The 17,850-nt window shown below is 43.6% G+C and overlaps 1 protein-coding gene across 2 annotated transcripts in view; it reads left to right on the plus strand.

The window, feature by feature from the left end:
* Window positions 1-17,850, plus strand: part of hspg2 (heparan sulfate proteoglycan 2) — a 92,657-nt gene that overhangs the window by 52,357 nt on the left and 22,450 nt on the right. Inside the window, exons 30-46 of one of the 2 annotated variants that reach the window (XM_076740982.1) lie at window positions 4,394-4,464; window positions 4,604-4,668; window positions 4,752-4,892; window positions 5,600-5,791; window positions 8,876-8,959; window positions 9,946-10,038; window positions 10,125-10,217; window positions 10,433-10,663; window positions 10,766-10,879; window positions 10,978-11,105; window positions 11,612-11,698; window positions 12,256-12,314; window positions 12,809-12,973; window positions 13,116-13,226; window positions 13,694-13,794; window positions 14,043-14,223; window positions 16,646-16,705. In XM_076740982.1, the coding sequence (XP_076597097.1) occupies window positions 4,394-4,464; window positions 4,604-4,668; window positions 4,752-4,892; window positions 5,600-5,791; window positions 8,876-8,959; window positions 9,946-10,038; window positions 10,125-10,217; window positions 10,433-10,663; window positions 10,766-10,879; window positions 10,978-11,105; window positions 11,612-11,698; window positions 12,256-12,314; window positions 12,809-12,973; window positions 13,116-13,226; window positions 13,694-13,794; window positions 14,043-14,223; window positions 16,646-16,705 (1,976 nt within the window). The remainder of the gene's footprint in view (window positions 1-4,393; window positions 4,465-4,603; window positions 4,669-4,751; window positions 4,893-5,599; window positions 5,792-8,875; window positions 8,960-9,945; window positions 10,039-10,124; window positions 10,218-10,432; window positions 10,664-10,765; window positions 10,880-10,977; window positions 11,106-11,611; window positions 11,699-12,255; window positions 12,315-12,808; window positions 12,974-13,115; window positions 13,227-13,693; window positions 13,795-14,042; window positions 14,224-16,645; window positions 16,706-17,850) is intronic. The other variant, XM_076740983.1, reaches the window with a different exon arrangement.

The raw sequence follows: 17,850 nt of genomic DNA on the forward strand, positions 1-17,850 counted from the left end.
TGTGGGATGTGGAGCTGAAGCAGTATTCAATTTCAGCTGGGAGAAAGAGATAACACAGTATGGCAGTGGAGATGATGATGATGGTGGCACTGACGAGCTGGGGCCTACCACTGAAGGAACAATGATCATCCCTACTAGGTCTTTACTGTCTACTGCAGCTCACCATCGCACTACACGTTTCACAACAGTAGCTGGGGTGGGCATTGTCTCAGTCAGCCCCAATAGATCAGCAACAAGACTCCCACCACGCTTCACACCCAGCCCAGAAAGCAGACACTCCAGCTTCCAGCACCTGCTCCGGATTCACCTGAACACCTTTAACCAGCGCCTGAGCATGCTGGAAAGAAACACGCTTGATATGAAGGAGACCATTCATGGTATGGAGGACCAGCAGAGTGACCTCAGCTCTCAGCTGAAGGAGCTCATCACTATGCAGTCAGCTGCGGAGAAGAGCCAGAAGGTTAGCGAGCTGGAGAAGAGCTACACAGAGATGGAGGCCCGTCTGAGCAGACTGGAGGGAAGGTTGGAGATCCTGATTGATGGCTTCACTGCGCTGGCTCAGGAGATGAACAAGATGAAACGTGCTAGACACACTTCCCGTTCTCCCCAAGAAAAGAGGGCTTTACCTTCGGTCTCCACAGTCCTCGCGCTCCCATCGTACTCAACACCTCAGCCTCCAGTCAGAATTACACCGACTGAAACACCATTCACCAGTAGAGCCACGGTGCCCAAGAGCATACCGACCCCAGGCCTCCCCGCCAACAAACCCACTTCGGCTCGTCAGAGGGAGAGAAAACTCAAGTCAGCAGCCACCACTACATCAGTAAAAAACACAACACAGCTTCAGTCAGTCACTATGCCATCCAAAAGTCAGGTTTCAACAAGGTCAGCAATCAAGTTGAAGACCACCCGGAGTAAACCCAGGACTACTTCAAAATCTACAACTCAAGCTACAGTGAAGCCTGAAACAAAACGGCCAGAACGTAGGAGGTCGACAAAAGGAGGAAAACAGGTAACAACTAAACGAGTTCCACAGCCGAGCAAAACAAAACCAAAGCAAGTTCAGAAAGAAGCAACAATCACTAAATTTCAACTGGAGCCGCCATCTCACAAATCCAACCCTGCAAAGCCCGACAAGGTCAAAGAAAAGGATTCTGTATTACCAGTCAAAACCAATGGACGTAACAAAGCCTTTAGATCAGATGAGCCAGTTCTAAAAAAGGTTCAGGGGGGTGAAAAGACTTCAAAAGGCGATTCAAAGAGATCGTCAAAGCCAAACTCAAAGGGTAACTCAAACCAAAATGAGAAGAAGACGGAGCACAACTCGTTTAAGTTAGTCTCTCACAAAACAAAGAATTCCACAAGGAACACAGTCACAACCACAAAAGCAACCAAGGCCACTACTACAAAGAAGTCTAACACAACAGTAAGAAGGAAATCAACTCCACCTAAAACCAAGACTACCACTGCAAAGAAAGTTTCTAAAAAACCCCAGCAGAAAAAGAAGACAAACCCTCATTCTAGCGTTTTGGACCTACTGCAGCTCTTAAGTGGAGATCGCAGGTCTGGAAAGCCGAAAAAGACTCAAGAGGGTTCTCTTCATGTTGTCTTGGGAAGGCTGGCCATTCCTATCAAAATTATCCCTGATGACTAGGGATTAATGTGTCTTTTGTTATTTTACTTTTTTCCATTGTGTATGTGTTTAGGCTCTGATCCTGATATTTATGTCTGTTACTGCAACCACATCTATAGGACTTAATGAAGGGACTGATTTTATGACACTGTGTTATTTTAGAGGGATTCTCCAGATGTTTAATGCCATCTTGATGTGGTGTTATTATTTTGATATTAATGGCTTTTAAGGTATATTTTATTATAATCAATTATTGCACAAAATCCTGCGATGAAGAGAGAGCTTAGCATTAGTAGCTCTTATTTGTACACATTCGCCCATTGTGTTGTGGCCACACTACCTCAAGTTTTAAAGGTATCACCCCCCACCATTTCATTATCAGTCATGCTTCCTGCATTGAAATGGGTATGTCTGTAATGGTGTTTTCAATATGTGTTGATGTGCTAGAAAAGCCTTACACCTCTGTCACCTTGTGAGTTAAGGTCAAAGTTAGGTATTGTTTGCAGTATACGTTTGTGTGCAAAGTGTTTTAAATCAGAGAGCTCTGTCATGTTCCACATTTTGGGTTTTATTTTTTAGATTGTCTTATGAAGATTAGTTAAAATGTTAAATTTTAAGGATGAAGAACCACTCAATTACAAACAAGACTAGCAGTCTTCAATCGTGCTAGTGGCTGTAAATGCAGCAATAATAATGAAAGTATCAGTTTGAAAAAGAGACAAACCGACTTTCTTATCTTGTCATGTCAGTATCTTTCTGTCAGTCAACCACTTTGGTTCGTACTGATGGATTGCCACGAAATATGTTTCAGACTTTTATGGTCTCCACAGGATGGATTCTAATTATTTTGATGATCCCCAGACTTTTCGTTTATCCAATACTTTGGGTTATAAACTGATGACAGTCCCATCAGGCTCAGCTGTACTGTACAAATTTTAGTATGCTAACACGCTAAAATAATGTGCTAAATATGGTAAAAATGATACCTGCCAAACATCAGCATTAGCATTTAGCATCACATAGCTGCTAGCATGGCTGTAGACTTGTTCTGATGGGTTCGGGAGCATGAGCATGCTCAGCAAATTTCATGACATTCTGCTTGTTGGGTTATGAGATGTTTTGGTGAAAATTCAACATTATGGACTAATGCTGAACTCAACAAGAGGTCATGGGTTCACTGAAAGCAATAGGGCTTAATCCTCTGGAGACCAATAATGCCCCTAGTAGATTAAATCAAAATCCAGCCTTTTGTGTTGTAAATCTTTTATGGAAAGTTTTCTGCATAAGTCCTTTATACCATGTCAAATCTATTTACGTCATTTGACACAAGCATTACGCTCCCAGAAGGCTCATGGTAAGTGGAAGTCTACTGGGGGGCATCAGATTTTACTGCCAATGGTACATTACATTTTGATATTACTTGAGTAGCTCTTGATATTTTGGTCCAATGTGGCGCTAGAAGAAAGGTCAGATGTGCCTGAAAAGAACTGGATTCATCTTCTGGGGACCATGAATATCAAGTAGTCAGTTTCATGGCGATCTGGCCGGCAGTTGTAAGACTAAAGCATTGGATGCTTAACGCCCAATTTTTCCACAAGCAGAGCCATGCTTTGGTCTATCGCTGAAGAAATGTCTTATCGTTAGCATTTAGAGAAATGTTAGACCCAGTTTTCAAGATCTGTATCATTTTCAGGAGAAAGGTTTAAATTGTTTGTGAGATTATTTAGTTTAATTTAAATGTGACATTGTTGTCATGTGTGTTTGTCATGAGCTATATGTCATTTCTTAATAGCCTTTAGTTCTGAACTTTTTTAGCATTTTCACATGGCCATATCTCTTTTGATGTATCTTCTATTCCCCAAGCAACACTGACTTTAAGGACTGACTTAACCACACTTTAGAAACTACTGTATGTCTCAGGAGTTAGTTTGAATAGGCGCTCCCAAAGCAAGTTCATAGCATGGAAGTCCTCTTGTTGGCTGTTGACCTGCGGACCTGCCAGAGGACAGGTGAGGTAAGACTGACAGCAGCTGCCCTCAGGGCAACCTGCACAGATCTGTGGTCGGATTAGTCTTGCTCTGGTGGCAGTGGCGTTGTTTGCTTGGGTTGAAGGCGTTTTGCTTTGCTGTGTCACAGTATCAGAAATAACTTTCCTCCTTAGCAGCTTAGCATCTTCTGCGGCTCATTATATCACCTGTGCTCACCTCTGCTTTTTTCTCATAACAGTCCTGTATTTATGAAGCTTTTATTTTACGGTGATATTTTTCAGATTTTCTGTCAATGTTGACGTGTTCCTGCGCAAAGGTGTTCCTCAGTTTCAGCTGTTATCACACTCATATAAGAGATGGAATCAACATCTGAGACATGTTGAATGTTTTAGCAGCGGCTATGCTTCATCCATCTCCAGTGCAAGCAGTATTTCATGATCTCTTTTCTCTGGGGAAACTGTATTCAGTGCAAAAGCTGGGTGCCTAAGATTTTTTTAGGTCGTGAATGTAAGACTAGTGCTTAGTGTGTGTATGTGTACTTACTGGATGGAATAACAGAATCGTTTGTATGTTCCTTGTCTGAATGACTCAGTCCTTTGTTCGTGGTTGACGTCTGCTTTGGGTCAAGAAGACTCCCAAAAGGACACGATTCATCAAATGTATCACCTCTTGCAGACTTCCCAGCTTCCTGCCTCATTGTGCTTTGGGTGAAAACTTGTATCCTCCTTGACTGGAAATATTTATCCAAACACATTGTCTATTTTTGTTTCAGATGTGCCGCAGGATACACTGGCAACCCACTGATTGGACAGAGATGCAGTGTTGGCGGCAATGAAGTCAATGGTACAGAGACATGACAGACATTGTTCCATCTTCCAGCTTTGATTAACAGAACTTTCAAAAATCCCTTTCGTGTCACCAATATGGATTTAACAGAATGTAGGTACATATTTTAACTATCTCCCCTTCTGCCCTATTACAGGTAACTGCTATAACTGTGACCAAAGAGGAAGCGAAGGCTGCGATGGTGGCGTGTGCCGCTGCAAGGTGATCGAAGGAAGACGCTTGCAATCAGCAGACTCGAATGGACTGATTCCTTTGTTTCTCATTCCCTTGATCCTGTGTTGCAGATGAACATTGAAGGTCCATCTTGCTCCAGCTGCAAGTCTGGAACCTTCCATCTCAACCCGGAGAACAAAGATGGCTGCCTGTCCTGTTTCTGTATGGGCGTCACTCAGCAGTGCTCCAGCTCTACCTACTACAGAGACCTGGTAAGGCCTTTTGATGGTACATGACACAATGGCACGGCAACTGTTCAAGAAGCGGCCATTTGAACCTCTGAACAGCCAAACCAAATGTGAATTTGCCCTGAATAAAGCAGCTTGGTAGTAGCAAAGATCATATCAGCGAGGGAGTTAAACCTTTACTTCAGAGAGAAAAGATGTGTGTGGCCTAAATTCACCCTCATCACAGCAGTGGCTTCAAGCCAGTGAGATCATATCTATCAGTGATGTTGGTCAGAGATTGACTGATATTCCCCTCTCCTTCCTACAAGGATACCTTTTGACATCTATATGAAATCTATATGGTCACATATATGCCTTACATGTGCAAATGAAAAGAGGCTTAATGGGTGGGGAAGCAATAGTCTTAAGTGCTGTGGCCTGCTGTACCAGTGTACCAGTATAGCCAGTGAAATAGTGAAAGTTATAACAGCCTTCAAACTAGTGGATAGTCACTTCCTAAATGTATAAAGTGTATGTTTTAGAGTTGATACATCATCTCTCCTGAACTTTATTCATCCCAGATGCTGGAGATGAGGTCAACAACCAAAGTCTTGTTTGTTTTCTCAGTTTTCTCACAAACTGACGTTGCATCTTTTCCCGAAACGGCAGAGTGAGCCATGTGTCCGATCACAATCAAAATTCTTGCTTTTTTATTGTGTAGCTTGATTGCATTTTCAAATGTGTGCTTGCAGGTGTCCTCAGTCTTTTCTCCAGGGAACTTCCAGGGATTCGCTCTGGTGAACCGTCAACGCACCAACCGCATCTCTACTGGTTTCACTGTGGAGGTTTCCACTGAAGGCACTCAGCTGTCCTACAGCAACTTTGACTACCTGGGACAGGAGCCTCATTACTGGCAGCTTCCAGGGGTCTATCAGGGAGACAAGGTTAGTATTGAAGTGCACAAATGGTCACTAAGTCTGTGGAAGAAGCCCAAGTAAGGCCATGAACCCCTTGATGATGTATATAAGGGGCAGAGCAGCTCTCATCAGAAACTTGTAGACCACTCTTATTCTGTTGCTGTCTCCATTTTGCTCCTTTCTTAATTCCCAACAAGCCTTTCCTTTCAAGCTTTTTCATTCTGTTTCTTCAGCCCTCTTTGCTGCATCTTGTGTCATCTTCTTAAATGTCAGCGGGTTAAAGTAGTGTCCACAGATTTAAAGGTTCAGTCAGCGATTCTAATCCAATACACCTCAGTGAATATTTTCTCACGGTCCGTTAGCTGTCCGTTCGGTGTGCGCATTGAATAAAAATCCAAATGTTCGTGCACAGTCCTGGCTCTGTAAATGGAAAACAAACAGGAAAGTGGCTCGGATGAAACCACACAACACTTTTCCAGCAAATCAACAACAGTGGAACCAGTTGCAGTCCGACCCCTGCCTCTTCCTCTGCGTCTGCAGGCTAACCTTCCCCTTCCGTGTCGTCGCCCTGGAGGAATGGAGCTGCACCATGATAGCAATGAAACATAAATAACATCAAGTCTGTATAAAAATACTTTACTTGCTACCGCAGGCCTCACATTCTTTGCCTTGAAATTGCACATCTTGGCCTCTGTAATGCCACTCATTGACGTGTGTGTTTATTTGGCTGTTGAGTTCAAATATCAACAGTGTTTCTCCAGAATCGCTGACTCCACCTTTAATGCCTCCAGTGTTCACTTACATAACATAGCTTTCCATTTTTTTTGTGTCTGCTCCTCCACTCTCTGTAGAAAGATTCTTTCTTTGCTCGCACGAAACGAGCAGAGCAGGTACGGTGGTGCCAGTCGGCGGTTGTCATGCTGTGACTGAAGTTTGAAGTCCAGTGTTGTCTGGCATGTTTGAAATAACTGCTGATGTTGCATTGTGTGATATACTGAATTGTACTTTTTATGGGGAGCGTATTCATAAATTATGGATAACCATCATATTGTATGGCTTTAATAATCTCTTGATGTTTGCTGAATTATTTATTAGACGCATGGTGTCTTACAGCAGTGTATGCAGCTGTTGGTGGCCACTAAGCGTCTCTATAGGTTTGACCACTTACATCACGGTGCATATTGCACACTGAAATAGCCTTCTGCTCCACATCACATGAGCCATGTAAATGGATGGATCATTAATGGTCCATGAAAGAGCCTCATACAGTTTAACTTTGCTCGAATAACACCGCCATAACACTCCCAAATACCATCAGCTCAGTGGTAAGGAAAGTGATCAAAGAGCTTGCTTTATCCACATCAATAGAGTGACTCGCACTTGTCAGAGGAGCTGCTAAGGAAGGATGCTTCCATTTGGAACCTAATGGCCTCTGAACGGAAAGGCACCCACAGATCCAAAAGGGCTAGCCAGGTATTTGGTATGAACGGCGCCGTAGATTGTCGTAGTGAAGGCAACACTCGCACGTCTAATGATGCACAGTGTTTCTGTCGTTACAAGCTAACGCACTGAGAGTGTGTGGACATCTATGGAGATAAATCCCCCTGGCTCATAGATGTACCAGCATGGAGAATCACCTCGGTTTGATGAAGGCTGACTGAACAGGAGCATGTCGTCAGACTGTGCGTGTGCATGCGTGTGAATCACAAAGAGGTCTGCGTTGGTATGAAAAGTCTCAGAAAAGTTTCCACAAAGAAGAAGAAGTTGTTGATTCATGTGTTTTTTTTCTGTGTGATCCGACTGCTGGGAGTGAGAGCAATCCACCAGAGCCTTGTTGTACAGCACCTCCAAGCATCTTAGACTAAAAAGCATGACTCAGCATGTTCACCTTCTTACAGTGATGTGCGTCACAGCACGTCGTGGACGAACTAAATTTTAAACCCCGCCTTCGCCTTATTCACTGTTCCCATGGTTACATATCTCTGGTACCCTACTTTTCCGCCTCCCCAGGGTGATGTCAGACAGCTGGATGCTGAGGTCTGGGCGCTCCTCTCTAACTTCTCCAATGGAAGAGCTGGTTCCCCTCCGTTCTTTCCCTCCAAATCCTCCTCCTCTTTCTCTTCTTCCTCTTCTTCTTCTCGGATCCCACCTTCCTCTTCCTCCTCTCGATGGTCTTTGCGCAGCCTGAGCCCCCCGTCTCCTCAGACTGGTATCTCCTCCTTAGTTAGACCAACCAGACCCCAGCCCTATTCCCCAGGCCACGCTCCTCATCTGCAGGTACACTCAGCCAGAGATCACAAGAAGTGAACAAACCTTTTTTCTTGTCATGTTGGTGACTTCTTGTGTTTCTCCTTGGGGTCCGGCCCTGATCAACAGAGCAAGAACACAGTGAGCAAGACTTCCTCTAGTGCTTCTGGGGATAGCAGCAAGGTAGACAGTGGCATGACTGACCTCATATCGCATCCTCACAGGAAACCCCAATGCTGACTTTGATAGTGAAGCTTTAAAAGTTAATTAACAACCACTTGTCCTCAGTTTGTCGAGGTCAGTTAATGTGTAGTTCAGAAACTTGGAACAGATTAAATTATGATCTACTGAAGTAATGCAGCATCTATTTAGTTTATAGCAACCAAAGAATGGATAATTCACACAGTTCCAGTGATTGACTGGGTGGTATTTTCCATTGTTAAGCAAACAGCTCCCACTCAGTGCTGTCACTGTAATTGTCCACTTGAGAGAAACACTGGTTTTACAATAGTGTGTGATTATACTGTTGTTTGGTTTGAAACAGCCTCTCTCTGAGGCGCTGTCATTTTTTCATTATTGACAGTGGAAGTTGTTGTTTTACTTGTCAGAGAAGGCACAGTGCGACTTCTACGCTGTCATCAAACTGTCAGCGGAGCCTTTAAGCGCAGTCCTTCCACAGAACATGTAGTTTAAAGAGTTTAGCTGTGTGTCACACGTTTGTCCAGAGATTCTTGTGGGGCTTTACTCTGCAGCATGCTTGCCTGCTTGTCCTGCTTCTCTGCCTGCTTATGATTTAGTCTCGCTGCCTCTCTCTCCATCTGTGGCTTATTTTCTTATGCCTCTCCTTCCTCCTCTGCCTCTCAGTACGCTCTGGTCTACAAAGGTTTCAGCTTGCACCAGGACGATCTGCTCTACTGGCAGCTCCCGGCGCAGTTCACAGGGGATAAGGTAACTGTGAGAACTCTGGGGTGACGTCCCCTCATGACCTCCGCTCAACCCTTCAAGGTCAAGGAAACTAAAGCACCTTTAGTATCCTCCAGCCTCCCCACTGACCCCCAGCCCACTTCTACCCAGTCCCTCACATGTCCACACTCCCTACTCCCTTTTAAGTTTGTCCCAGCCCTCCCTCCAAGTGTCCTCTCGACTTTTTGTTCCACATTCCTTCTCTTGCCAAGTTACGATAACACATGTACGTATTTTTGTTCATAATCCACACACACTGTATCAGTTACATACAATTAGTGGATAGAAACTACAAATAATCCTTACTACTCTCTGGTTTCAACTGCTTGGCTGTCAATGATTTAACATAATTGGGTTCAAAATACAAATGCCAGAAGTCATGTAAATGTCTGCTGTGGCATTAAAGGGGTACTCCACTGATTTAGCATTGCACTTCCAGAAAGTTGGGGGATACTCAAGAGAAGATTTTAGAAATAAGGTCAAAATCAAAGCAGATATCCTGACTTTTAGTCCCAAGCATGGGACTACAACTCCCACGATGCAGCTGGATAACACAACTCTTTAGAACCCCCCTGAATTTCTAAACACCCATTTCATTCAAACCCCACACCTCCGCCTTGTAATGCAGGCTATATGTTAAAAATGTAAAGCTCAACCAAACTCAGATAACCCTGATGACATCACTATGATGTCATTGGGGTAGTTCTTGTCAGACTTCCTCCAGAGCCACAGAGGACATTATACAGCTGTTTTGACAGGCTGAGTGGTATTCCCCATTAGGAGTGCACTAAATCCTGCTAACATGGCAGCTCATACATGTTAAAAAAGTTCCCTCACATCCTCTTTGTGCATCGGATTCGATGCAGCTGCACACACCGTGTTGCTCTAAGTAGCCATCTGGTTTTGATGTTTGCAGCACTGTTTGACCTGGCGAAAGATCTAAAGCCTCTTCCTTACGAACCATTTTCTAGGTGGGCTCTTACGGCGGGAAGCTTAAATACACCATTTCCTATGTTGCTGGTCCAAGAGGAACACTGCTTGATGATGATGACATCCAGATTATTGTGAGTATGCCCTCGTGCTGATTCACTGTTTCCTCCTATGGTTACATGCATTTGCAGCATTTGCTCACTCCGTGTTGTTCCTGTAGGGTAACGACATCACTCTGGTGGCTCGTCAGCCCTGGCAGAGGAGGCAGCAGGGCAGCAGAGAGACTCACCAGTTTGAGGTTGCCTTCAAAGAGGTGAGTGGCACTGCTGTGATAGGATGAATATCAGCAAACATCTGGCCTGGTGATGTGATCTGTGACCTTACTTTCCTAAAGAAGAGCAAGCAACAAGACGGCTTTCCTGCAGGAGCAAATGAATGATCACATTATTATTATTGATCAGTCATAAGGGTTTAATTTCAAATTAAGATGCTCTAAATTGAACAGTAATCTTTCATTTTGTTTCCCAGGAAAACTGGCGTCGTCCTGATGGCATGCCCGCCACCCGAGAGCACCTGATGATGGTCTTGGCTGATCTGGATGACATCCTGATTCGAGCATCCTACTTCACTGAGATGCGGTCCTCCAGCATCTTTGATATCAACATGGAAGTTGCGGTGCCTAACTACAGTGGCTTGGCGCAGGCCCTCGAGGTGGAGCAGTGCCGCTGCCCACCTGGATACCAGGGACTCTCCTGCCAGGTAACTACTCAGTTCAGTTTTCTGAATTGTTGACTTCAGTGGAATCAATGCAGAATGATGCTAACTGATGTGTCTTTGTCTAAACCATAATGTCTCTTTAAGGACTGCGCGCCTGGATATACACGCACAGGAGGAGGTTTATACCTCGGCCACTGTGAGCTCTGTGAATGCAACGGCCACTCTGACTCCTGCCACCCAGAGACTGGCATCTGCACGGTATGAAGCACTGAACTGATACTGGTCTTATTGCGGCTACGTTACAGCATGCTAACAAGATGTACGGATCTCTAAACGTGATGTGTTTCTCCTTCCAGAGCTGCCTTCATAACACTCAGGGGGAGCTCTGTGAGCAGTGCGCTCCCGGCTTCTTCGGTGACCCCACTGTTGGCACTCCAGAGGACTGCCAGCCCTGCGCCTGCCCTCACACTGACCCAGACAACCAGTGAGTCCTGGCACAGATACCAAGACCTCACATTCCACCTCCATTTATAGCTCAAGACAACCCTGCACCCAGCTCACTCGCTCTTGTTTACAGCAAATTCTGCTGTCATGTAAATTCTGGAGTTTGATTCACTTCCATTCTTAACCCGTTTCCTGCCAGGGATCATAAATCTCCATTACTTCATTTGAACACATCAAGATTTCGTGCTTGTGAAAAGCTGCAGAATATTGAAGAAAAAGTTAAGAAATGTGTCATTAAAATGATCCATCCTTTTTTTTAATCAAGCATGATACTTTGATTCTTTTGCTGTGCTCTGCCACGCTTCACAAAATTCATGGCTGAGTCTTGGAAAATCCCAAAATACATGAAATTGCCTTAGAAAGTTTTTCTAGTCAATTCACAGCAAAAAATGAATGTGACACTAAATTACTGGTCAGGTTCAGTTAATAATGAACCTTGTTTCTGCACTAAAAGCTTCTTGTCTGTGTGTGTAACTCTTATTACAGGTTCTCCCCCACCTGTGAAAGCCTTGGAAATGGAGGCTACCAGTGTACTGCCTGTCAGCCCGGGTACACTGGCCAGTACTGTGAGCGGTAAGAGAACCCAACGCACAAACAATTACTGAAATTATCCCGAGCAGTCCATTTTGATAAATTGCACTTACTGTCACAACTGCAATTTTCACTAGTTTAAGTGTCTGACTCACAGGAAATGAGCTGTTGACTGCAACAAGTCTCAGTAAGGTGAAATACCTAAAATCAAGGTTTTCATGTTAGATTATTTAGAACTTCTTACTGAGATTTTATTACTGGTTTTCGGTACTTCAGTGCTTGAAAGTAGCATGTCCAGCATTCTAACGCTGTTTAATCAACAGAATTTCTTTGCATCCAAACAGCTGTTCTTGTTTTCAGTCTCACTGCTCTACATTTAATATAACTGCATTCTTTAAGACTAGATATTTTGACTTATTTTAAAAATCATGGAAAGTGAAATTTTCCTGTTCTGTTGGCAGATAAGTTTGCTTATTTTAAGTGATGGCTCCCTCGTGTGTTTTTTGTTTTTCCCCTTGTTTTTGAGCTGGATAAAACATTATTATTGACTTAATTCTGTGGTTAAATCTCGTTTCTGTTTCTGTTCCTACCTTCATCAGTTGTGCTCCTGGATATGTTGGCAACCCTCAGGAGAGAGAGAAGTGTCGCCCATACGACGGTAAGGCTACGTTTGGCATTTCAGAGGAGGTTAAGAAAAGAGAAACATTTCATTAATTGCGACACTCCTGTTTAGAAACAGTTGCAGTAACCTGTGTCTTCTCCTGGTTCACTTAATTAACTTATTACAAGGCAGAAAACACCAGCTCCAGCTAGCATCCAGCTAAATAACAATGCAGTTTAATGAAGATTACAAGCAGCAAATCCAGAGATGCAGTCTGCCAGCAGAGACTCCAGGAAGTCTCTGCACAAGAAACAGCACATAAACCGTTGTAAGACCACAACTTGGCATTTTTACACTTCGTTTTTTGTGTGGATTAAACAAACAAGATATAACATGTTAATTAGTGAGCTTTAGAGCTGTAGAGGCTTGCTTTGTTCCTGTCTCCAGTCTTCATGCTAAGCTAAGTAAACTGAAATACCTCTTTGATTCCATGTGTTTTGATATTCTCAGAGTATTCCTGATGAGTTTGTTATGACCTTTGCACCTTGCAGCTGCAGCCTCGCTGGTGGTGAAGGTTTATCCAGAGAGGGTCCTGGCATCCCAGGGTGGCCCCGTCACTCTCCGGTGTCAGGTGTCTGGTAATCCTCCACACTATTTCTACTGGTCCAGAGAGGACGGACGACCCATCTCCAGCAGCGCTGACAGGCGCAGACAAGGTACACTTCAGCCACATATTAAAACACGTTTCTTTTGGTCTGTAAAAGTTCTGATTTAACTGATCTGGATACATAAACTGTATATACTTGATATCCATGTAGGATGACATGTTATATGCAAATACGACGTTTGTGTTTGCAGGAGCAGAGTTGTACTTCCCCAACGTCCAGCCGAGTGACGCCGGCGTCTACGTCTGTACCTGCAGAGACCAGCGCAGCACCAACAGGAGCCGCGCTGAGATTGTTGTCACAAGTGTGTATAGTTTCACTGCCATATTAGCAAATAGGTTTTTCCCTCATTAAACTTATCGCAGCACATTAAATACTGTGGATACCGTCTGTGGTTTCCCACATGGATTTGCTTATGTGCAGATTATGTAAGACCTCATTCTTCAGTTAGCTGACTGTGGCGTGGTGCATTCTTGGTATTCGAGATACTAAGGTGCCGTTATAAGATATGCATAACAGCTGGCAAGAAAACATTAGGCTTGTGAATCAGACCTGTCTTTAACTAACATTTCTTGTGATACCACTGATTTTTGAAAATGCTTACGTTTGATGTTTAGCAGGCAGGGTTTGATTAAGAGCTTCTGGCTAAAATAACACAAAATATGCCAACATACAAACTGACATTAGAATTTGATATTAATATACAGGCTCTTCTCTGAGTGTTGACCTGTTTGCTTTCACTATAAACTGATTGTCTCTGCATTTCACCAGATGTCCAATCCAAACCCATTGAGGTGACAGTTGAGGAGCCCAAAGCCCAGACGGTCAGGGTGGGCTCTACAGTCAGCTTCATCTGTACTGCAAAGAGCAAGGTAAGACTGGACGATGATCACCGCTGTTGTACTTTCTTATTTATTTATCCAGCGGAATAGTTCAACATTTTGGGAATACTCTGACTGACACCACTCTCACATCTGTCTGTTAGATATGGAGCTGGTGGCAGCAACTAGTTAGCTTAGCTTAGCATGAAGACTGGAAACAGGAGGAAGCAGCTGTTGTTTGATGTTTGAGATTGCATGCGTTGTGATTCGCGTGCGTTTATCTGCTCGCCCCTCCACAGTCACCAGCCTACACCCTGGTGTGGACCCGGATGGGTAACGGGAAACTGCCCAACAGGGCCATGGACTTCAACGGCATCCTGACAATTCAGAACGTCCAGCCCGAGGATGCAGGCGTCTACGTTTGCACGGGCTCCAACATGTTTGCCATGGACGAGGGCAATGCCATCCTCTACGTGCCAGGTTCGTGATCCTCGGCACCGCATTCCATTACCCATCACCCCCTGCTACCCTACCAGCTCTGGCTCCTGTAGTTTCCCTCCCCCTAAATCGAGTCCCCCCCTCCAGCTTGCAGTGGTGCATGCTTCTCTGTTTTACTGCGTTTCCCATCATGCTCCGCAAACACTCAGCTCTGGGTTAACAGCATAACAAGCTTGCAGTTCTAACTCCCGATGCTTTTGCCCTCAGTTCTCAGATGCCAACATAGAAGCCATGTCTTGTTTTTGTTCAGCTCTTCTTAACTCTCGCTGTCTTGTACGTCTCTGATCATCTGGACTTTAGATGAAGAAATACAGCTTGTGGGTTTGGTTAAAACTAAAACTTCCCAGATAACACATGGGGTCAAGTATGCAGTTTTAGGGTTTAACTAATCATGTCATGACACATCCACTACACTTGGGCTAAACGAGCGCTCTTTTGTTATCAGTGATTTGCGGGTAACGCTTTCCACCAACGCTCTACTGAAGCTGCTGTAGATTTTTTTTTCTTTCCTCTTGTTTTTTTTTCTTTTTCCCACGTGGGTTGAATTAATCGGTGGTGGTTTATTTGCTTCTCGATCACTGGTGCAGTTGCTGGTTTCTGCTGTTCGAGGTTTCACAGGCAGGGTGCTTGATTGTGGTGTCTTTAGCTTTGGGCTCCCGGGGCCCCTTCCTGCCTGAGCTGTAGTGCATAAAGATGAGGAGGAATGTGGATGCCACGATTGGTGCTTAGTGACTGACGTTCAAAGAGGACTTCAGTGTATCTGGGACAGAGGAGAAGTAGGAAGAAACCCCCCCCCCCCCCCCCAACTCCCCCTGATTTTGTGTTGGTCCACTCCATCCAGTATTCCCTCCATCTGCTGTGTAACTGTCCAAATCGCCCTGATGATGAATGTCAATGAACAAAATGGTGCTATCAGTCATGCAGTTGGTTAAACCTGCCGCTGAATTCACTTCCTGTCACACTGCTGTAAAATCCCTCCTTCATCCCTTTAGCCTCGGCTAGTCGGCCCTGTTTGTGTCGATTGTTACTTGTCAGATTTAGTTGGTAAAACATACGAGATCTGGCTTGAAATGCAGAAGAAAAAGGGGGAAAATGTTTTTGTTTTTATCCTAATTTTGTCAATAATCACCTACAATTGTATATTATGGTCTTTTTCTTTACATCCTGTCAATGTTGGCACGTTTTCTTTTTTTTCTTTTTTTCTTTTTTTGTAAATTGACTGAAATATGTTATCCTGAAATGTTTCTATGAAATCAATTATATAAGAAATGTTAGAATTTCTTTTCTTTTTGCAAATTTTTTTCCAAGGGAATTGGCCATGTGAATGCAATTACCGTGCATGATGTGTGTTTACATTTTGGCAATTTCAAAGTGTTTTTATAAGAAAATATTTTTATATATCTCTGAGAACATCTAACACCTCAACAATCACAGGTCGCATTTAAAACCTTTGTTAACCCTTCGGTCTTAATCACTTTTTTGTTTGTTTGTTCGTTTGTTTGTTTGTTTGTTCGTTCATGACTCAAAGGCTATATGATTGCAAAAAATATACCCAAAGGTGCTTCTGTAAAGATTTTACTCTCACTCATTTTTTAAACATTTCTAACTGATGTAATGTACACATGTCACACTGTAATGTATTTATCTTAACTGTGAAAATATTTTGTGAAAAAGCAAAAACTGATTAAAATAACAACAATTTATCACAGTGATTTGCTAATTCATGGATTGGGCTCATTTACACACAGTATATCATCTGTATCGGTTGAGGATAACCACAAGCTGTATGGCAGCGTTTTAGCAGCTGAAATGAAACCAGTGTTTCAGTGTTTAAACTGCTTCTTGCCACTAACCTGCATGTCTCATGTGTGGCTACTCTGCATAACTTCATCTCTCCTCGTGCTGCTGCACAGTTCACATAGTCGTGATCTTTGTGTGTGTGTGTGTGTGTGTTTGTGCATTTTGACTTGAATTCACAGCGGCATTTTGGAGGATTGTTGTTGTTGGTTGGTGTGTGTGTAAGCATGAAGAATACTTCAGTTCACGGTGTTCTCAGTAAATGTGAATCAGGTAAGTGTGAAAATCGAAAGCACCTAACTGTGAATTAAATGGCACCAACCATCTGGATTGAATAAAATCATGAAGAAAGCAGGAAAATGAATCATGAGCTGAAATGGAAAAAAGCCTTGGTGCCAGTTTAATTCAAATTCGTGATTTATTTTTTACAACCTGTGTGCTGCTCTTTGGAATGAATTGGACAAAACCACGGCGGCCCACATGTGGAGATGGATAAGTGTCGGGGGAGATGGGAGGTAAACTGCTGTTACCCTGAAACCTGACCTGTCAGTTTACCTGTCCCCCCTCCCTCCCTCCCTCCCTCCCTCCCTTCCTCCCACAACTCCAGAGGCCTCACAGACTAGGATGTTTTACACAGCCTATGAAATGTTTGAAGGACACGGGAAGCGTAAGTCCGCATGGGCATGGTTTCCTCTCTGCCGGGCTCCCAGGACGGACCCGCCCCTCCCTCTCTGTCATGCATGCACTCATCTTCCGCAGCATGGATATGCTGGTGGCCTGATAGCGCCTGTGTACAATCAACCAAGCAGCAGCTGCAGAAACTCTCTACACTCACTGTCACACATGACGGCCCAGAACATCTGCGCCGTCGTACGTGCTGCTCGTAAGCGAGCGTCTTTAGCTGAATTCAGATCTGAAGATGGACATCTGTTCTCATTAAGTTCCGGTCCTTGTTAAAAGTCGATGCTTGGATTGTACATGAGCGTTACGGGCTCCTGCCTGGCTCTTTGGGTTCATTGGGGTCCATCACTGCAGGAAAAAGTGCATGTTCATTCTGATGGGCCACTCCTCATGAATGTTGAGTCAAGTCTCCATTATTAGAACGATCACAGTCAGTGTTGTACAGAAACTATAGACCTTACTGGAAAATAGAAATATCCTGACTTCTTTCTTCACAAAACTGCCATTGTAGATGACATACACATTTTAATCAAGAGAACTGATGAGACACTGTTGGAAAATGTCCCTTTAAATTGGACAAAAACATAATAAAGCTATTACTTAATGAATTTTGATGATATGAAAAAATCCCTTTGAATTAATGGAATTAGGTTTAGTTGCTCCTTAAAGACACATTTTCTTATGTCTTTAGTCTCTACATAATCAGGAGCCTCATGCTTACTTATTTTTGCTGGGTGACAGTGTCTCCACATTCAAGAGACAAAAGATGTCCCTCCTTCTTCTTCTTCTTCTTCTTCTTCCTCTTTTTCTTCTTTCCCTTCACACTTTGCTCTTTCCTGTTTCTCCTCAGGAAACATGCTATAATGTGAAACAGGTGTCATCTGGGCTTCAAACATCATACTGTGCTTAATACATCCCATCACAACCTCATCTCATCAAAGCTGAGTGTGGGTAGCAGACTTGTGTCCAGTGTGAGAGGCCTAGTTTCAGTGCGTCAAGCAGATGGAAGTGTGGAAAAAAAAAACAAAACTAGTTAAAAAGTTAAGAAGAAAGACATAAGAAAACATATTTTCCTTTATTACCTCTGGAGGTATCTAGCCATGAAGCCAGTCCCTGCAGAGTGAATCAGAA

Source organism: Chaetodon auriga, chromosome 10, assembly GCF_051107435.1.
Source record: "Chaetodon auriga isolate fChaAug3 chromosome 10, fChaAug3.hap1, whole genome shotgun sequence".
NCBI lineage: Eukaryota > Metazoa > Chordata > Actinopteri > Chaetodontiformes > Chaetodontidae > Chaetodon > Chaetodon auriga.